Below are 21,933 nucleotides of genomic sequence, written 5' to 3'. Positions count from 1 at the left end.
AGAGGTATTTCTACACAGGTCAATAACTAAGACCATGATTAACTTAATGCTCCTTAGCTTGTTGGTTTGGGTGCTAGGATGATGCATCCTTTACATTGCTGGTCTTTTCCATCTGAATAGAAGTCATTATTGCCCCTGAAAAAGATCAAAAAACAAAGACCTTTCCCCTGTTTATCAGTTATCAAAATAACAGTCAGGTCAATCAATGTTTGCCTCTCCACATTTATATTTACATTTCTATTTCTGTCTGTAAAGTAGTAGTAATTTGTGAGCCGTTAGGATTTTATTAGACTCACAGGATGCCATTTCAGTGCATCTTTCAAAATAGTTTCCTTCCAGAGTCCAAGTGTAGACTGACATCAGCTTTAGGAAAAAGTTACTATTTGCCAGGGAGTGCGAGGCATGGAATTGAAGTTGGTGTTTTGCTCAGTGGGTGCAGTAAATTAGCAGAACATTCTTGTACTAGGTGGAACAGAACAAGAAAGTTGTTAACAAAATATCTCCATAAGGCATAATAGAAATGGGAGAGGTCATCCCATTTCTATTACACCTTACGCATTTCACTAGATTTCTTACTGCTTAATCCCAGCTTCTAGTGTGTACAGAGCCTGGAAAACTGCTTTTATAATAGCCTTTACTTCTGACTGGTCCCTCAGAGGGGAGGCTGACTTCAGCATATCAGAAATGGGCAGAAGAAAAAATATTAATTTACAAGTTGTTGAATAAATAAGCACCCCTGTGGAGGCATCTGTTTTTCTGGGTGTAGAGTTACTTTGGCTGGGTAGGGCTAAGGATCTCCTGGCTTGCTTTAAGCTGGGTTGCAGAAACAAGGCTTTTGCAGGTCTGCTCTTGCAGTTTCATTGAACAAAGCCTCTGCAAAATCCCTGGGTTATGAAATATTTCCTCTCTGTCGGGTCCCAGACAAGAGATGGCATCTGCAGAGCCAGAAAAGGAAGTCCTTGCCTTATAGAGAGAGCTCATGGTGTGACACAATGGCTGATATAAAGTGTCGGGGGAGCTGAGTTCAAGGCAAAGGAACAAAGGAAGATCAAGATTCGGCGGCTGTCTCAGGCAAAAGGAAATTGGAAAGTGTCTTTGGGATGGATAAATTTAAGGCTGCGCTTGTTCTGTCTGGGGTCGGGGATGCTCTCGGTTATCGCAATTTCTCCCGCGAAAACAATGCCTTCGGTGCAAAAATCCAGCAGGAGCTGAAGGAAATTGGAGGGCTTGAGAACCTGGTGCTCTCTCCCGACAAGTGGCCAGTAAGTGACAACACGCTCATGCACATGGCTACAGCTGAGGCTGTCATCACAGGTAGGTACGGCGGGAATAGCCAACAAGTCTGCAGAGGAACAGAGCTGTCGAGCTGCGTTTCTTAGAATAAGACTGATTGCTGGGGAAGTCATGAGAAAGCATGTCAGAAATGCTGTTTATGTGAATGATAATGTGCATTAGTTTGGCTGCTCCATGAGCACAGTCCTGTGACCATCTCACAAACTGGGGGGGGGGGGGGGGTGTCTTGATTTCTGGAGTGTGGAGGGGCTCTTCCTATATTTTCCTTAGAGATATACAGTTGGTTAAAGCTTAAAGACTACAATACCACATGTCCAGCATAACAAAAATAATTGCCAAGTAGATTATCTGTATGCTGAAATACATCAGGGAATATTATAGCCACTAGAGAGCCTTCTGTAACAGATAAGAACTCTTCTGAGTGCATTTTTTACATGCTTGTGTCCAGAACTCCAGGCTGGAGTAGAGTTACCTTTGTACCTCGTTCAGGCTAAAAGCACTAATGCTGTCTCCACCTTGTTTCCCCTCAGACAAAGGGTTGCATCTGCAAAAAGATATTTGTTTTATAAGTGCTCCATGTCTTTAGTCCAAAAAGTATCCTAAAGTACTGTATTTATAATGAAATCTGTCAGAATGGTGGAAGTTATCAAGATGTCTTCTAAAATCACAATGGTTTGAGAGAGAACATTCGTTTTTTCTTAAGGTGGGGGTAGTCTTTTTAAGATGAGAAGTGTTTGTATTGACACCTTACCCATCAAACTAGAGCTTTCTGAGTCTGGCAAGATCATAAAAGTACACCAGAAGGCAGTGACGTCTCAATAGCATTTTGCCTCTTCAGAATGATTCTTTTTTTTTTTTTTAATCTCTGTAAAAGTATTCCTGATTTTGCTTAAAACTCATAACACTGCATAACTACCAGTAGCAGAAGCTCCCCATGTAGCTAAGTATCCTTCACATCAATGAGATTTCCTTTGTGCTAGTGTTTCACTCCTTTATCTGCCTGCTTCCAATCTGCTCTAAATTTAGTAGGTAGAGATCAGTTGAAGAGTGTGTAGGACACTTCATACTTGGCTATTAGCTAACCAATGGTTTAAGGGGTAGCTAATACACTAAAGATAAGGGCAAGATGTCAGCCTATCAAGAAAAAAGATGACTAGCATACTTCTGAATATAGGCTATGATTAAACACGTATCATATGTTTCTTGCTTATTGAACCCACTAAAATCATAATTTCTGGGCAACCAAGTCAGTTAGACCAACAGTAAAATAGTAATTCTTTTCTTAAATATAGCAGCCTGTAAATTGCTCTAAAGAAAAAAGTTTAAGCTGCCATTTCTATTTATTGTGTTTATCCTACACTCATTTCTTTGACCTGATCAAACAAGCATTTTAAAAAGGTGCTTTCATGGGCTGGAGAGGAAACAGCAAGATGGAGTAGGGAATTTTAGTAAAAAATCTTCATTTCACAGCAACACTGGTGAGTGGGATAAAATGAGTCTTTCTCCCTGTTTTCCACAAGGGAAACACAAACCACTCCTGCCCGTGGCAGTGTCTCCTCCTGACACAGGAAATGCAAAAAAGCTCCATGGCTTGCTCATGGCCCAGCCTAGGTGCCAAATCACCCACGTCAACAGAGAGAAGCTGAAGAAGTGAACGTCTGTGAGGCTGAAGGCATCTGCCACCAGCCCTGGGGCTGTGCCCTTACTGCTGTGGAAACAGATTTTAAAGAATATATTGGAACATTACCAGCCCAAAACAAAAAACCAAAAAAACCAAACCAAACCAAACCAAAACAAAAAACAAACCAAAAGAAAAGGAGGGGAAATCAGCAATAAAAATATCTCTGTCGTTCACTGTCCTGCTCCTTGCACATCCTCTGCCTGGCTGCCATATAACACAGCATTCCCTGGATGCTCACCTGCAGGCGATGTTTGTAGGCTGGGACAGACCTGCCCACGGCTTAAAGCCATGGAGTCCTGTTGTCACTGTCGGGCACTGCCCTCGGGGGAGCTCCCAGCCTGAGGCTGAGGCAGCAGCCAAGAGTGAGGTGCAGCTTTGTGTTAAAGACCAAGGCAGTTCTCACCTGGGGAGGGGATTTGCGTGGAGAACACCCCAGGAGGGGCCTGGCCACAAGCAACAGGGGCCAACAGGCTGCTGCAGACTGAGCTGCTGCTCCCCAAATCCACCATGTGCCCCGATCTGACAATCAAGGACAGACAAAACATCTGCTTCCAGGAGGAATCTGTCCTACAAGGGAGGAACAAGGACAGCGTCATCAAACCTTATCTCTGTAGGGAAGCTATCTCTGTAACAACAAAAGTGTTGGTGTTTTACTCTCTTGCTTACACATGGGTTAAAAAAAAAAATAAGAGTTCATTTTTAAAGAAAGAACCTGTCCAATTGATGGCTGAGACAGCAATCTGGCTCCAGGAGTGGGAACCATGGTGGGCTTGAACAGTCTGGAGGTGCTGGACCTCAGGGACTCTGTGCTCTGGGGACAAGGTTTCTGCAGGAGCTGCCAGGCAGTAAACCCTGCTCCTGTCTGGATAAACTGTGACACCTGACTCCTAAAGACTGACTCTGGAAAGAGCTGGCAGCTTGAACGTGTCTTGTTTCTTTAGGAGTATATGTGGGATGGCCAGTGGAACTGGTAGGGTATTATTTTGTGTAAAAGAGGAATCTTTGTTCTACCCTTCATCTCCCTTTTTTGCCTGCCTCCATGACTGGTACTTCAGAATGTCTCTTGCTTTGGGACTTCAAACTTTCTCTTAAGTTAAATTGTGGATTTCCAAAATTCACCATCTCTGACAAAATTAAGATATTTTTGAAAGGACTTCTTCCCCTGCTGTGTCATTCAACCTGTGCAACCAACCAAGTATTAAATGGGGTTTCTCTAAGTATGAAGAAAATATCTAAGTGGATAAATCCCTCTGGCCTCTGTTTGCACTGATTACACAGCTATAATAGTTGCCAGTGGAAGGTTTTCCTTGACACAAGCCAAAGGCAGGATTCCTCAAGAACGATGACAGACAACACCAGCCAAGAGAAGCAGCAATTCTGAAGAAACAGCCTATGTTTAACAGGCGGAAGGTTCCTCCTTAGGCAAGACTGTAGGACTTGGTAAAAATAATATATAAACAGATATTAGTGAACTTATTACAGAGGGAAGTTAGTGAACTTATTACAGAGAGAATTTTATGTGCTGGAAAATGCCTTCAGGCAGTAGGGATTTACTACTTTTAAATATAAAATTATTTTGTAATATTTTTTTATATTTATTTTTTAATTTTTATATTTTATTAGGATTTTTATTTTTCTTTAAACCTCACTGTTTATGATATTATGAGATATTTGGATCCGTGCATGAAAGACCTACAATATTTTATACAAAATACATATAAGATACAGAGCAAAGAAAGGAAGTTGCTAATTTGCTTTTGTATCTAGTCATACATACCTCTTAAAGTGATTCTGTAATATGTTAATTTTAAAAAAAGGCTTTAATTTTTAAATTGTATTCACATCTGTAAAGACAGGGGCTGAGCCAGGCATGATTGGCTTTACCCAGACTTGCTGTCACCTGCCAGTTGATCGTCTCTGTAATGACTTCACACCACAGAGCTTAAATAAAGGCAGCTACTTTCATTAACAGAATGCTTCATCATTTCAATGAAGGAATTAAATGTGGAAAGGAAAGGAGGGAAAGATGAGAAAGATGAGAACTGAGAATCAAGACCATTCTCCCTCCAGCCTGCTGTCATGCTAAAAAATGTCACACTTTTACATGTGTAAAATTGTGACAGCAGCACCAGAAACATGACTTGGTGTACTGGAAGTGGAAACATTTCTCAAATGCACCATGAGCTTGCTTGCATGATTTCTGTGGTTTTTTGCTCTTCTGCCTTCACACAACAGCCTTCTCTTCCCTCCTCTGAGCAGACTACTGGTGTTTGGAAGACCTGTACCGGGAGCTGGTGAAGCGCTACGTGGATGCTGTGGACAAGCTCTCGGGCAGGCGGCCGGACCCCGCCACCATCGAAGGCTGCAGGGAGTTAAAACCAGACAATCACCTTCTCGCTTGGCACACTCCCTTCAACGAAAAGGGTACAGTACTGCATGCTCTTGCTATATGGAAATTGTTTCCTTTTCCCCCTTGACATCAAAGACCATTACCCCTGAAACTTTTCCATGTTTGCCTGAGGATGACAAGAGATCTGCCAAGAATTCCTTCTGTAGGGCACTGTGTCCTCTTGTAAGCAAACCCCTCCCTCTTTAACATCTATTTAAAGAGACTTTGTCCTTGGCTGTGTGCCTCAGGGTCCAGATCTTTGTCCTTGAGTTTAATGGTTATTTTAAGAAATATTTTCTGCCATTTTTCCTTTAAACGTTTGAAGGCTTGGATCTTTTCAGTGACAACAGATCTGAAACAAAATGCCAAGCATATAAATTGATTTAAGCACCATCACATTCATTGGAGGGAAAACTGAGACTTTTCTCCATTTCGATGCCCTGCTAACAACTATGATTGTTTTGTTGATAATCCCTAATATCCCTAGCCTGGTTTATCTGCACCTGACCCTCTCTTTCATTCCCTCTGTGTTAATTTACTTTTACAATGAATAAAATTTCCATTTCAAGTTAAATAACAGGCAACTATGTGCACACACAGACACACACAGTGCAATTAATCTTGAAAGCCTGTGGAGACACCCCATGATCAGAGGAGGGAGACCCAGACAGCCATAAAACCAGTGTCAGCTCACACTGGTGTTGGCTGTGCAGGTGACACTCAACCACTGCAGAACACACAGCCTCAGCAGAACTGTGTATGGACACAACACCATGGCAAAGACCCGGTGGTACAATGCCACAGCTGTTTCTGGGTCTCTGCAGCCAGATTTCTCTGACAAAAAAGGTATCTCTCACTCGTCCCCCGCTCCTCACAACAGCTTCTGGGAATGAAAAGGGTGTGTTCTTCCCACCCTGCTATCAGCCAGCCAGATCTGAGAAAGTGCCCCTTTGGCAGTTGCCACATGTCTTGTGACTGACAGTGAATAAAATTTGGTGAAAGTAATTGTGGGAGCTGCTGTTGGCCCCAAGTAGCTCTTAACATTGTTCAACAAGCAGTTGGGTATGGCTGTTCCCTGGTCCACTGCAGTGTTCCAGCTACCTCTCTTTCAGCCTTCCTCCTGCCCAGCTTTCCACAATGGACTATCTGCTTTGGGGAAACTCTGGGCTAGAAGAATCTAAAATTAATTCCTGCCTTGAGATCTAGCAGCTAAGTCACCTTCTCCATCTGGTCTGACAAGTAAGCATCTGGAACATTTCAGGAAGCCTTTTTTTCATCCTGAGAGCAGAAGAACCAGGGACCTGGAGATGTTCTGTCTTCTATGGGACCCAACACTGCTATGGACATAATTAACTTCTAATTGAATTTGCACAAAATTCTTTTTGAGGCAAAAACATGCCACAGGCATTGAATACCTGGAATTAAATGCCTAGCAGATTATATTTTGGATGGGCTGGAACCAAAAGGATGATTTGCTGGGGCATTCTATCTTGCTTCCAGCAATAATTCATGTGCCAGCCTTCATGGACTTATCTTAGGTAATTTTGCATTGCTTATGGATGCTTCTCTGCTCAGATTCTTGTGGGTTTAGTCAGCACACTGAATCCTTAAGTTAAACTGCCCTATGTATCTCTGCCACCTCATGTCACGCTCATTGCCACACTCCTTGCCGATACCTGGTGTTATGTTAGAGGCTGGTGAGATTCCTGTGACCACCAGAAAACCTGCCCAAGATTGTCCAACACCTTCCATTTTAAGAGCTTGTTTACAAATTACAACGTTGATGAGCACAAGGCTAAAATTCTCTCCACTGAGCGATTGCCTCTGTTTGTCTGTAAGCATTTGTTTAAAGTTTTTATGCAGATTATGCTGCTGTTTCTGAGACAAATGTTTTGACCCATTGCCGGAACTCCAAATTGTTCAGAAGAGAATCATTGATGTTGTAGAACTGGAACCAAAATCTGAGTAAGGTAGTACTCCCTGAGGAAGATATTTGCTTTTGGAGCCACTGTGAAAGGCCAGTTAAATGGTGGGACACACAGCTGGGCTCTGCCTGTATCACGTGTATTTCAGGCCGAGACTGAAATCCAAGCAGGTCTTTATTTGCAGCTGTGGAAGCAACTTCTGGGCTTCCTAGAAGCACTTTAGAACTTTATGCTGGTGGTATTGGCAGAGGAGCTTGAGGGAAAAGTGTGAGGAAAAATGCAGAAAGTTGAGGGGAAAGTTGAAGAGGTTAAGCTGCAGGTGCACAGGAGATAAAGGTGCTAAGGTCTAAGTTTTCCTGCAGAATGATCTGTAGTCACAAAAGGCACATCCTCTTCAGAGCTGAGCAGCCATTACCCTAATCTTTGTTATTCTACAGTTGTAGAGTGAAGAAAATCACACTGAGGTATGACATTCTAGGAAAGAATAACGTAGTGCATGAATGAAAAGGAAAATAACTGGGAAACATGCATAGGTACAGCAAAAGTTCACTGTCTCCTCCGGGACAGCAGCTAGGGACTTCAAATGAAACTAGAAGGTAATGAGCTCAAAGCAAATTAAAAAAGGGACTTCTTCACACAACACCTACACAAGCTGCAGAACTATTTTCCAATACCAATTTTCAGATGCTGCAGTTCATGTGAGCTCAAAAATGAGCTCGGCAAATTCACCCAGAGGAAATCCTTCAAGGGTTTTTAAGCAGAAAGATTAATAGCCAGCTGCCTCCTGAATCAGAGAGATAAATTGTGAGCAGTTTAGTTAATACTAAGGGATAATGTCCTTTTACTTCTCTTTTACTCTTTCCTAAGTAAATCCTCTTCATTGTCAGTCATGATGAGTTGGTTTTACCTTTGGTCTGATCACGGAGGACAGTCATTATGTTGTCACATGTGTCACCTCTGTTGCTTGGACTAGTCTTGCTGTTCCTTGTGTCATTAGTTCAAATGGTAGACGTGGGACATGAGAGTCAGCCCCCTGAAGCTCTGTCTGGGTTTAATATTACTCCATGGGATGGAATTTTTTGTTGCCAGGTTCACTTGTCTAATTCTGCAGGTTTTAATGGAACTTCCCAGATTGTGGGAATGCAATGAAGTGGGAAAGACAAGCTCCTCCAGACCAGCAGTCAGATTACTGTAGTACATCTTCCATTTCGGATATACTGAGAGATGTCATGTAATTAGCAGCTTTGTGTAGTGCAAGAGCCTCCCCTCTTGGATAACCAGCATGGACTGTGTCCTTTGGAGAAACCACGTTTGCATAGTGAAGACTCTCAGATGGTTTAATGAAGAGTTTGATCTTGCAAGCAGGAGAAGGTATTTTCTCCCAGTAGAGTGGTGCCCTGGAAGACTGGATTTCCTTCCTGACTCTTCCTTGAGGTTTCTATGTGATCTGTGAGCTAGGCAGTTTTATCTGCTCCTGGATAGCTGCACTCAGGGGAGAAGAACTCTTTTCCTAAGAGGGAAATTCAGATATTGCACCTGGAAATGCCAGCAGGTGGTTTATGTTAGTTTGGCTCAGGCTTCAGTTTGGCTTGAAGTAGATCTCACTGCCACCCTCACTACCCCACTTGGATCACACTCACAACCTAGGACATCAGAGCTGGAGCCACTTGGCAAGAGGTGTTCCAAAAGAGCCCCTGGTGCTTTGCTCCAGAGGAGACAAAGCCCAGTGGAGCAGCTGAGGGCCCTTCTCCAGATAAGTGACTGAAAGCTTTGACCCTGGCTCCTTAGCATCTGCTGCCTCAATCCAAACTCTGGCCCCTGGGTTGCTCCTACTATGCCATCACACACACTAATGGACATACAGCCTTTCTCCATGCTGCCTGTCTGGGAAAGACAAGGAGATTGGGCTCCTAATGCAGGTTCACATAGGCTAAAATTAGGTAGCATAAATACGCCCCTTATCTTCCAGGAGCCAAGAAGAGAAACACTGATTGCTCTCAGCTATTCCCAAGGTCACTGGGAAGTGTGATTGAGCAAAGACAGCACTAAAAAATGCCAAGTACTTTGAAAAATCGAAGCCTATCCATCTCAGGGTGGTTGCCTGCAATGAGTTAATGCTTTTTTGGGCACTGGCTCACCAGCTGCAAAGAGGAGATAATCACCTCACTGGTGGCTGGTGAAGATAAGCTCATTAAAACTTTTCTGGGATACTAAAATTACTGTGATAAGTACTGCAGAGAAACTCATTAGTAAGTTTAACTCCATTCAATGAAGTGTTTAAAAGTTGAGCACTTGGGATCACACACTCAGTGCTAAGGATTAAAAGAAATTCTGAATTTGTTATTCAATAAATAAATTCTGTGCTGCGTGGAGGTGGAGGTTCCCAAGACTAAGCTCAGTAAGTGCAGGCTGTAGCACAACAAGCACTAATTTCAGGTTGTATGGGAAACTTCAGTTCTGACATTGCTTAACTTCATAGGATTTGGCTCAGTAGCCTTTAGTTTCTTTTGGACACATTATTTTTGTACGTAGCAGAAACTGTTGAGGCTCTCCAGGATGAACATGCATTAAAATTGAAAGGTGAACTGTGAATCTCATATAAAGTGTCTTAATTGTGTGCTTACAACTATAAAATAAGGGTTTGGAGAAATGTATCTGTTTCTCAAAGTTCTGTTTCTGGTGTGGGTAAAACAGCAGTGTCAGCCAAAAAAGAGTGAAGATGGGATGAGAGTTTGGATCAAGCAAATCCTGTGAGCATGAGAATGCACAGCTTTCTGAACCCACTATGCTCTTCATAGCACTTGATTATATTGGAATATAACTGTAAAACCAGAATGATTACGTAGGAGCAGAATTCCTCACAAGAAACTCTCAAAACTTGTAACTCATTTTGCATGGCAATTTCCCATTCCCTGGGGAGTTCCCTTCCCACACATGAGCTGAATTAATCAAGTGTGCTTGTCTCACATTTTACCAACATATTTATGTGAGATCAGTCTCCTTTTAAATGCTTGGTGTTATCCTTTTACTTTAGGTTCTGGATTTGGAGCTTCCACAAAAGCCATGTGTTTGGGGATGCGATACTGGAAGCCAGAAAGGCTGGAGTCACTCATTGAAGTGAGCATTGAATGTGGACGAATGACTCATAACCATCCCACAGGTAATGCCTGCACTCTGACATCCCCTAAGGCAGCTTTCCTCTTCTGCAGGGACTGACATGGCTCCTGTGAGCTCCCCTGGTTAAACCACTTCTGCTTTGCAGGCTTCAAGGCCTCAATTTGAACTTTGCTTGGTAAATACATACATGTGTATATAACTTATATAGGCTTATGTATTTGCTTGTATATTATGCTGACAGCATCCTCAGGCATAGTTGTTTCTCTGCTAAAATCCCAATATCTGAACATAGCCTGCCTTGTCCAAAGCATATTCATGTTAGTTGCCCTGATCAAATTTTGGGATTCATGTATATCTTGATGACTCACTGTTATCATGCAGATTTATGGTTCAGGGGATAACAAGATTTTTCTCTTGGCAGGTTTTGTCATATCCAATCACTCTAGGTAAAGGTAGTAAGCCAAAAAAGCCTAACTCTACATATGTTAGGATACTATCTGAAACATTTTCTAAACAAAACCTAAATAATCAGATTTAATGTTGTTTTTAATATTCAGGTCTGTCATTTTGATAATTTTATGCTATGCAAACACGTATTCATTCTGTCTGCTTTAAACAGCAATAAATAAAACCATAATGAATGGTGACATGTTCAACACCCTCAGTGCTATGAAGCAGTCAGAAAAGCCATCAGTATGTCATAAAATTAGGGGGGAAGGGTTCAAAACAAAGCAGAAAATTAGGCTGGTATGTAAAGTCTATGGTGCATTAGCAGCCGTAAAACTGCTTGTAGTCTGTGTCCATCATGTCAGAAGGGGCTTATGAGACCCAGAAAATGGCAGCAAGGAGGATCCAAGCTGTCACACACCTTCCATACCACGAGAAATTACATCCAGAAAGAGTTCTCAGCTGGGAAAACTGAAAGTGGCACAGCAGGGGAGGCAGGAAGGAGAGGGGTGGAAGGGCCACATGCACCTCACTGCCATCCTGAAATGTGTCAGGAAAATGCCGGTTATGATTCTCTTAACCCAGAAAAACCCAACCAGTGTGTCAGCTGGGACTGAAAGCAGCAGACAAAGGAAATAATTCCCCATGTTATGCACAGTGAAGCCTTAGACCTCTCTGCTACAGGCAGCTGTGAAGTCCATGGGTTCCGAGGAGATCAGTCAAAGAGGCTGTCTTGTCAAAATCAATCAAGCTGTGTAATGAAATTGGCCCCTAAAACTAGCCTAGATCTTCTGGGGAGTAGAGAAGCCAAACCACATAGGAGTTCACTCTGTCCTGCAGAGGCAGACACCTTGGCTGGGGCGTGCTTTCTTCCCCAGTGAGGAGCAGCAGGCTGTGTGAGGGCTGCTGTGGGCAGGGGGAGCAGGGAACAGCAACAGGGGCATGGGCAGCCTGGGGAGCGGGCAGGAGAGGACTGCCAGCCCTCGCAAAACCTTCAGGGCACACCCCAGCCTCTGCTCCCTCTGACTGAGGTGTCCCAGTGCCCCCTGATAGCTCTTTGATTCATGCTCTAAACCCTCTGATGCCACCCTCACATGTGGCCCTCAAGGATCTTTGTGGCATCTGGGCTGGATGCTGCCTACCTGGGTGAGACCCTTTGGGCTGGGTCTACACGGGCTGTTACTCTTCATGAAAACATCTACGGGGCTCAAGCTGGATGCACCTTGGGCCTGGCCCAGCAGGTTTTGTGGCAGAGGGAATTGGTAATCACCTCATCTAGACTTGTCACTTCCTAAGATAATTTTGTTTTATCTTCAGCAAAACACACAAAATTCATGATTATCTCTATGCATGAGTGAACGCTTTTGGACCCATGCACTGAAAGAAGCACATGCATGAATGCTTTGCTCACCTGGGATTTATTTAAATGACTGACTGCTTTTCTTCAGCTTCTTTTGCACACTGCACCAGGTTGATTTTGTTGCCCTTGACAGAATGCCAAGGACACAAACAAATGTAAGAAATGAGCCCTACTGTTACTGGTGTCGTGGAAGTGTTGAGTGCTCATCAACAGTTATAGTATTTGTAATATTTACAATGTTGAAGTTACAAATAGAAGACCAGCATGTCTTTCTTGGACAATTTCTTCTTTCCTCTAAGGGGACATGGATTTGTTCCCTTAGAGTCAAATGAGCCAGAAATAGTGTTAGATCTAGCAACCACTCCTCTTGGGCTGGATAATGCTGTAAACAAGCTGATATAGCTTGTAATTGAATCACTTTGTACAAGTCAATTATTCCATGTGACTTCAATTAGAAGATTTTCAGTATCCCATTTGTAGACGATGTTTATTTTTGACCCCTACCTCAATTTCTATCACATTACACCACTGAGAACAGAAGCTCCCTACTATGTAAGCTAAGTCACAAACCAGTGGGCAGCAGTCATTAGCCAATAATCTCGACATGCCACAAGTCAGGTTGCAAACAGGCGGAGATGGGTTGTGTACATTTGTTAATCTACCTGACAGCCATGAGACATTCCACCGGTGATTTTATGGGGAAAAACAAGGACAAAAAGGATGGTACCAGCACAGATGCACACTGGTAATCCTTGCTGTTTGTGAATTCCAGGTTTTCTAGGGTCCCTTTGCACAGCTCTCTTCGTGGCATACGCAATACAAGGGAAACCCCTTGTGCAATGGGGAAGAGACATGATGAAGGTTGTGCCAATGGCTGAAGAATACTGTAAGAAGACCATTCGTCACATGGCAGGTACTGAGTCTGGATCAAGGGTTTATTTTCCTAAAGCTATGTTTAGCTGCAAAGGCACTGAAGAAATGTCCATCTTGCTGCTTTCTCTCCCTCCTCCCTCCAAAGGTTGTCCACCCACTTTCTCTGCTCAGAGAAGTAAGCTCTCCATAGGTGGTGTCACCTTCTTCTACCACCAGTTATTTGACTGGTGTATTAGTGGCAAAAATATAAAGCAAAATGCCAGTGACTGTGCCCTACTGCAGTTTTATTTTTAGGGAATCTTCAGAGATTGCTGGGTGGGGGGAGGAAGGAAATTATATTTAGCAGGTAATCAGGCAAACTGACTCTTGAGATTAATTATTCAGCTGCCTTCCATCAATTAATGCAATGAATCTTCCAGAAGAAAAATCACTGACACTCTTCATCCTGCCAGGAAAATTTGACCTGGAGATGCCTCCTGACCAAGAGTTAGCTTTTGACCACAATTCAGATTTGGCTTGTTGCTTTTCTGAACAAATATTTAAGATACAACCTGTTGAATCCTTGTTTTAAACAACTGAGTGTCACCCAGCTACTGAACTTGATGCTACTACTTTATTATTGCTACACACATGGTCTTTGGGGCAAGGTCCCCTCTTGTCAGGAAGTGATGTTTGTAATGGTGAGGCCTGCCATGGACAGACAAGTATCATTACACTGAAACACCAAGGAAAGAGATTAAGAGGCAGCTGTTGGGAAAGACTGAACTCAATAGAAACCTTTACTCAAGAGCACTCAGAAATTAAAACTTACCCCTGAAGAAAAGCTGCTGCTTTAAAATCTGAAAGGAGCCCCAGAAAGGCTTTCTGAAAGACCCTGTGTTTTCCTCTGTGCCTCATTGCACACCAGGATTTTTTTAGCAGAGACCCATGAGGAGCAGGTGCAGGATTAATATGACCGGGCGTCTCTCTGGGTGGCTTTGCAGCAGGTCCCTGTCACTCCACCCGAGCAGGACCCCTCGGCATGGAGGTATGTGTGCTGGACTCCTGAGGCATGCCCTCCAGCCAGTGCCTTTATTGTTGAGCTTCATCCTATTTCGGTAGTGGGGAAAAGTGTCCTGCATTAAAGTTAAGCTCCTTGGCTGCTGAGATGCGCTGCAAAGAAATCCTGCCAAACAGAGTCCTCCAGTTTCAGAAAATCCTATTTTAGCTATATTATCCCCCATGGATAACAAACAGAGAGCTTGTTATCTGTGTCACAGAGAGTTCAACTCTACAGCCCTCTCTGATATCCTGTTGGAATTACTGGCCAGATAGTTCCATGGACCTGAATGTGACCATCACCTCGGCTGGGCTCGGGGGCCGGTGCAGAGCCTTGCTAGGGTTAGGGGCATGGGATTCTGATTGTGCTACAGGTCCACTCAACAAAAATCTCCTTCAGCTGCTTGATCCCTCTATTTCTGAAACTGTGGAACAAGCACCTTGCTTGTAAAGGTGCTACATAGAAAACTTACATTTTTGAGGCATTTATGGTTTATTGTCATGGGGGAATTAGGGAAAAAAACCATACAAACAAACAAACAAAAAGCCAGCAAAAAGGTCAGGTCACTCAAATTTCTAAAAACTGTCATAACCAGCTGCTGTAGTGGGTATTGACAGCTTACATTTGTTTTGCTTACCTTTGTTTTCCTCTAGATAATGTAGATACATCTAGATGCTCTCCTTGGCCTGATGGCTGTAAATACCCTTTCACTCTGTTTTTGTAAACACCACCCCTTCTTAGGGTTCTAGTTTGGTTTCTTTGAAATGAGGTCAGATGGGGTCACAGACTCAGAAAAAGGGCAGCTGGACATTTCCAGGTGTCTTGGGTATGTGACTGAATGCTCACCAATGTCTGGGGCACTGGCAGCTGACAAATTTGTGAAAGTATCAGGTCCTACAAAGCAGCTTGGATTTTTACAAAAATGCCCCTACTTAAAGATCTTAATTGCCAAAGACAGTCACCACTGTGGCATTTTAGGACAATAAGCAAAATCAGATGATATCCTTCAGGTGAATGGTTTGGTTGTGTGAGTGCTTCTCAGCCACCTGCAGCGCGCACCACTGAGCAGCCAAGCGGGGGAAAGGGACGGAAAAAGTGGGAATGTTAAATTTTATTTGACACCCATAGTCCCATCCAAAATTGCTAGTTTGCCTTGGAATACTTAGCCATCTGGGCCATCTCAGTGTTCTCTAACTCCTTACCCCCTTCAGCTTGCCAGGCAGAGCTTCCCTCAGGCCTCAATTCTGCAGGCAGGTGCATGTGTATGTGCTTAACAGTCCATAAGTGTCTTTTCTTTATAAAAAGGGTGAACCAGAGCATTGTCTCGAAAATTAATTAAATTTATTAAGTTTATTTACATGGGGAATATTAAGCATGATTAGAGATCACTTCCCAAAGTGACAGAAAAAAGGGAGAAAGACATATGGTTATTAAAAATGGCTTATTTCTATGGGCACAGATAGCAGGTGTGTGTGTTATTTATCCTTTTGCTACATTTGATATCTGTTATAATATATGCAAATGGGAAATTTGGACTTTCCTATCTGATGGTATTTCCTGAATGATCACACAATAAATGTGATGAAAATAAAACAGAAATACTGGATAATTTATGCAATTAAATAATTGATAACTGATCTAGGAAGAAAATTGTATTTAGGATGTGGAAGCGTTTTTAGATATTCTTTAATCATAGTAAAGGAATAAAAACTGGCAAAGAATTGATTATTTTCTTTTTGTTGACTTTTATCTTTTCCTTGGAGTGCTCTTCAGTAAATTCTTGTAAAATTTTGTCTTGATATATCTTAAATTACATTAAAATAACACAAAATTATGAAAGTATTTTCTTTATTGCATCCTCTGCTTTCAACTAGATGTCCTGCTTTATACTTAGTATATATGCAGTACATTACTGTAAAATACCTGGGGTTTCATGTCAATCAATACTGTCATTATCCTTAAAATATGTTAAAGTAGAACTGAAAATGTTCTCAAAATGAAATAATGCACCATTAATTTATTTTGCCTTCAGAATATCAAGAGCACTGGTTTTACTTTGAAGCCAAGTGGCAGTTTTATTTGGAGGAGAGAGAAATCAATGAGGAAAATCAGAATCAACCCGTCTTTCCAGCCAACTATGATGCAGAGGAGAGAGAAAAGGTAACTCCAACTTCTGAAAGTTCTTGTGATGGCTCTGAACCAAGAGAGGTATTTTCAAAGAGACACACCACTATTTTTCAACTGATTGCACTGCCAGAGTAGTCAGGAAATTTATTTTTTTTCCCCTGAAATTTCAAGAGACAAAAAACAACTCCCATCCTCGACTCAGGTACGTTAGCTTAAAAAAGAAAAACATTTACCACCCATCCTGGGTTTGCTGCAATGGGAGAAAACAGTGCAGAGAGCCAGGCTTAATGGTCTGGCACCCAAAGCAGCTACAAAACATGGGCCATGTCTATCTGAGGGTGGAAAAGGCAAATGTCCTGCCAGGAGCTCTCATAATGGAGCTGTGGCCAGAGACCCACAAAAATACCCCCAGGTATTAGAAGCTGGATTTGGTCAAGTTTAGTGGAGGGTGTCCCGGCCCATGGCAGGGGATTGGAACTCAGTGGTCTTTAAAGTTCCTTTCCAACCCAAACCTAAAAAAAAAGTCTACAAGTTTTTGGTCCTTTGAGCAGAAGATGAACATCCCAAGTGATTGATTTGCTTCCAGCTTGGGCTGTGCCAAGCTAGTTTAAAGTGTCTTGAGAGATGGTGCTTCACCACATTCCATGAGATACTATTTTATAATGTACATGATTTTTTCTTTGCTGGTTATATCTTCTTAACTCAAGAGAAATGTGTCTTCTTCCTTGCTCATTACAGCTGCCTGATATGGGCTGGCACCCCCAAAATCTCTCCACTTAGTAGCTAAGCAATAAGTATGTGGTTCTTGTCACCATTTGCCATAAATCAATCTTTTTTTCCCAGACTATTTAAGCATAGTTCTATGCTGAGAAGTCACTTTGTGTATCTTTAGGTGATTTTCTGTGCAGTGAAAGGTGCCTATGGAAGTCTGATTGACTGTGGGTAATAAGAAATTCCTCACTCTAAATAAAAAGAATAGATTCCCTTCCAGATTTATTTTAGTAATTCAATGCCATTAATTCTCTATTAGTTTTATATTCCTTCCAGTACTGCTGGAGTCTCAGCAAAGCTTTAGGAGAGATTAAACCAAACAATAATTTCCCATGACCATTTCAAGACAGAACTGTATGAATTCCTAATGCTGAAACAAAATTTACCTTCATTACCCTAGCCCAACTATTTTGGCCTACTGAGCTATTTATTTTGATGAACAAGAAAGGAAAAATGGTGGTTGATCCTCAAACTCCTCCACCAGGCAGAGATCATAGCCTGGCAGAAGCCGAGACCCTTCATTAGTGTGCTAATAGCTATGGAAAGAATAGATGAGAATAGAGGAGAAGGTGACTGTTCTGCCTGTCTTTTCCCCAGGTGTGCCCTCTCTTTGCCTTCCCTCCAGACTAGCTGTCCCCTCGTGTTTGGGAGCACAGGGGAAGCTTGTTGCCTTTCCATGTGCAGTTAATAAAGCACCAGTGTCTGGCACAACCCTTGCCCACAGGGCACCATATGCATGTTCCTGCTTGGCCAGGTGCACCTTTCTGCAGGCACAATGCCATCCAAGCCCTAGGTCTTTGCTGGCCCACCCAAGTGAAGCTGGGCTGGTGCCACAGCATAGCACAGGGCTGCACTAAGATGCTGGAGCTGAAAGGAGAAGGAAGCAGTTTGGGAAGTGCTGCCTTGGGGCAGTGAAGTCCTGCCAGGTTCAGCCCTAGGATAGCTATCCCCAGTATAAAACTGCTTCAGCAAGGCAGGATGACATTGGATGTGTGCAGAGCATCAGGGATGAGGAGGAATAGCCAGAGTGACACTTGATCTGCCTGGCTGCACACCCAGAATAGCCCCTCCATGCTGAGCCCTCCTGCCTTTGGTAGCATTGCATGTGTGTCTATTGCACCAGCAGCATCCAAACTGCAGCAACAGGGCTGGAAATTTGCATGGGGCAGAGAACAACATAAAACATAAATAATCTCTCTAGACTGTAAAAATAGAGGAAAAAAAAAAAAAAAAAGCAGCAGAGTAAAGCTGTTGTCCAACTCTTCTGTGTTTGATGGATGTGTAGATAAACTTCAACCAAGCATGAAACAGCTCAGGTGAAAATGAATAGAGAGAAATGCAAACCCTTCACACATGTTGCAGAAGCCAAGAGCCAGCCAACCAGCAACATTCAACTGGCCATGATGTAAGCTAAACTTCAGGAAATAAAGCTGCCCATTTTTCTAATGGGAAGGTATTTTTTAACTATATAGTTATTAGTGTTGAGATAATTTGGGGATTTGGGGCTGGAGGTACCTGCTTTAGAGAAAATCTGATTTTCCTTTGCAAACCTCACTGTGGATTTGGAGTTCTTTCTTCTTACTTCTTCTCCTGGGGAAGAACTGTTTCTAACATTTACAAATTATTTTCCCTTTTGTTGGACAAGTGCTTTTAGAAGAGGGGAGAAAAGGCTTGGCAAGAAAAAGACAGAGAAGAGGGCTTGAATTACATGGTCTGAAACTAAGGCCCTAAAGAAATTACTGGATCAGAACATTTTCACCCCCCATGAAAACTTAACTATTTGAAACATTTGCAAATATGTGGCAAGGTGAGTTAAGAACATTCCCAGAGGCAGGAAGAAGACTGACGAAGTATGTCCTTACCAACCTTAAATTTTTATATGCTAAGGAATTTCTAAGATGTGAACTTGAAATCTGTCTTGATGTACTTTTTGGCATTTCTGGCTTGGTTAAACCAGCCTCTTGGCCTGCCAAGAATTTGGTGCATTAGGCTGGACTGCAGGCTTATACCAGTGCCTCAGGCATCACCAGGACTGCTGGAGCGGCTGCTGGGGCTCGTCCCAGGCCACACCAGAGGAGCTCCAGCACAGCCCCTGCCGCCCTTTCCAGCCCAAGGAGCTATTCCCACTCAGCAGGGCAGACTGGCCAATGCCCCACGCCTGCAGCTCCAGTGCCCTGCCCTGACGGTGCCGTCTCTCCCACAGACGTACAGGCGGTGGAGCTCCGAAGGCCGCGGGGGAAGACGAGGCCACGACGCCCCCATGATCGCGTACGATGCCCTGATGGGCTGCGGCGGGGACTGGACAGAGCTCTGCAACCGCTCCATGTTCCACGGAGGTGAGGGTCCCCTGTGCCTCCCACCCCTGCTCCCTCGCCAGGGCCAGCACAGCGCCCTCCTGGCTGTCAGCTGCCTCTGTTGGCCAATCTGCCATGTTGTCTGTAACACTGTCACCCCTGGTTTTAGCCTCTAAACCCCATTCTTCTGGCAGCAGCTGCCACACGAGCCAATTACAGCACTTTTCAAATGTTGCTCCATCCACATCTCATGGTTCCTCCAGAGGTGCGTGAGGAGGAAGCCAGCATGACTTTCTAAAGGGCTGACAGATCCTGACAGAACACATGCACCTTTGGCAAAACAACCTTTTTGCTGCATGTAATGAAACCAAGTAAGGGAGAAAAATAATACAGCACCCAAACAAAGGCCAGCCAAATAAAATCCAGCACTTGGAGGCACACAATTAAGTACTTCTACAGATTTGTGAAAGAGAACTTTCTCATTAGCAGTTGCATCTTGCTGGACTTTTGGGAGGGCCAGCAGAGCTGGGGGGCAGGACCCCAGCACTGAATCACCCACTCCCTCCCTACATGGTGTGGGCCCTCTGCAGGGGCTCTAGGCCTCTCACCTGCCCCAACACAGTGTTGAGAGCTCACAGTCCCCCACTGCAGACCCTGGCAGGCACAAACCCACAGTCACAGCATGCACAGAGCATCAGTGCTCCTCATCCTCAGCAAGGCTGGTTGTTTTAAAGCCTGCACAGAGATCTAAAACTGCTGGGCTGGGCTGGGCTGGGCTGGGCTGGGCTGGGCTGGGCTGGGCTGGGCTGGGCTGGGCTGGGCTGGGCCGGGCCGGGCTGTGAGAAGGGAAGGGACACTCCAGTCCAGGACCTTTGTTGTATAGTAGACACCTCTGCAACTATTATTCCCTCCTTTGTTCTTAGCAATGGCCGGCTGCCTGCAAGAGCTGCTGTGCTGGGGTAGGTTTTCCCGAAACCAAGTGAGCACCCAGCCCAGGAGTGCACACCACAGTGGCATCTCCATGCGCTCGCCTTGGCATCATTCTCTTACTTAGGCATCCTTAGCCTTTGGGACTGGCCCAACGTGCTCCCATCAGTGTGGGATGCTCCCTCCAGTGCAGTTTTCAGTTGTGTATGTGAAGGTGACACTAAGAGACCACTGCAATTGTGCTTAATCCTGCAGGGGAGAGCGCGGCTACTGGGTCCATCGCCGGCTGCCTGTTTGGCCTGGTTTACGGCCTGAGCAAGGTGCCCAAGGGCTTATACCAGGACCTGGAACAAAGGGAGAGGCTCGAGTTCTTGGGCGAGAATCTTTACCGACTATCCATGGAGGAAAAGTAAAGCAGTTTCTGCCATTTTCTCTTTCTATAAAGACTATATCAAACCCTGTAGATACCTGACTGGCATTCATAGTGAAGGAGGTGGCCCTGGGTTAGTCTGAAGAGCTCTATGTACATCGCGTGAAAGTGAAGATAGCTGAGTTCTTAGACTGATTAAGATTATTAGACTGATTAGATACATGTGATATTTGTGGGTTTTTTACAGATGTAGGGATTTCTAAATACAAGGAGTGCTGCTTAAACCTCAAATGGCAAAAAATAAATAAAATGTCTTTTGACTGATTTCAGTCTAACTTGCTATAATACCACTTCCTAAACAGCTGTTTCCAGTAATTACACATACAAAATTAATTTTCAGAACTAATGCTTTCTTGCAAAACTAATGGTAGTACCCACTCACGGGGGTATTCTCTGTATATTTGACAATCCTTTCACCACTGTGTCCCTCCTTGTTCTCAAATCTAATGTGTCTGTGACACTTGTAAACCTAATGTCTCATGGATTAGCTTTTAATGAATCACTGATCCCTCTATCAGCACTGTGGTGTAAGGTATTGTTACATTAGAAGCTTCCAGAAAAGGAAAAGCCAACACTAAAAATACCTCCAAGGAACAGCAAAGCATCAGTGTGTCTAAAATTTCTGACCAGTGTGTCTAAAATTTCCGAATTATGGTTTTATTCTTCTTCAGTCTTCAGAACAAAAGTTTCTCTAAAATATAACTGGCTGAAATATTTGTAAATAAATTAATCTTGCACTATTTTCTAGTATCAGTCTTTATTTTTAGATTGAACAGATTATATGTTGCTGTATCAGTATCAGAATTTTTGGCTGAGGTCTTCAAGCAGTTGTAATAGGTCAACAGTTAGGCTGTGATACATTTCACAAGTCTGAACACCATGAAAACCACAAGAAGAAAAGTTACTGGTTTACCTTTTCCCTTTTTTTTCTCCTTCCCTTTATTACCTTTTGTTCTTTTTCACCTTTCCTTGCCTGGCTTCATCTCCCCTCTTCTCTCCAAGTTCTTCTTCAACATTTCTTTTTTCTTTTTTCTTTTATCTTTTTTCTTTTTTCTTTTATCTTTTTACTTTTTTCTTTTATATTTTATCTTTTTTTTTTCTTTTTTCTTTTTTCTTTTTTCTTTTTTCTTTTTTCTTTTTTCTTTTTTCTTTTTTCTTTTATCTTTTTACTTTTTTCTTTTATCTTTTATCTTTTTTTTTCTTTTTTCTTTTTTCTTTTTTCTTTTTTCTTTTTTCTTTTTTCTTTTTATTTTTCCTTTT

The 21,933-nt window shown here is 43.1% G+C and overlaps 1 protein-coding gene and 1 long non-coding RNA gene across 2 annotated transcripts in view; one reads left to right on the top strand and one right to left on the bottom strand.

Moving 5' to 3' along the window:
- LOC111922712 (uncharacterized) overlaps positions 1 to 21,933 on the bottom strand; it is a 51,652-nt gene that overhangs the window by 3,636 nt on the left and 26,083 nt on the right. The gene's annotated exons all lie outside the window — the stretch shown is intronic.
- On the top strand, positions 942 to 21,413 carry LOC111922710 (inactive ADP-ribosyltransferase arh2). The gene is made up of 7 exons (XM_023918254.2): positions 942 to 1,314; positions 5,234 to 5,398; positions 10,323 to 10,448; positions 12,985 to 13,125; positions 16,157 to 16,284; positions 19,226 to 19,358; positions 20,499 to 21,413. The coding sequence occupies exons 1-7, from the start codon at positions 1,101 to 1,103 to the stop codon at positions 20,654 to 20,656; spliced, it is 1,065 nt and encodes a 354-aa protein (XP_023774022.2). The 5' UTR covers positions 942 to 1,100; the 3' UTR covers positions 20,657 to 21,413.

The sequence above is a fragment of the Cyanistes caeruleus genome, chromosome 3, assembly GCF_971803275.1.
Source record: "Cyanistes caeruleus chromosome 3, bCyaCae1.hap1.1, whole genome shotgun sequence".
In the NCBI taxonomy this organism is placed as follows: domain Eukaryota; kingdom Metazoa; phylum Chordata; class Aves; order Passeriformes; family Paridae; genus Cyanistes; species Cyanistes caeruleus.
Note: the sequence above shows the minus strand (reverse complement) of the source record. Positions and strands in the feature narration are given on the sequence as shown.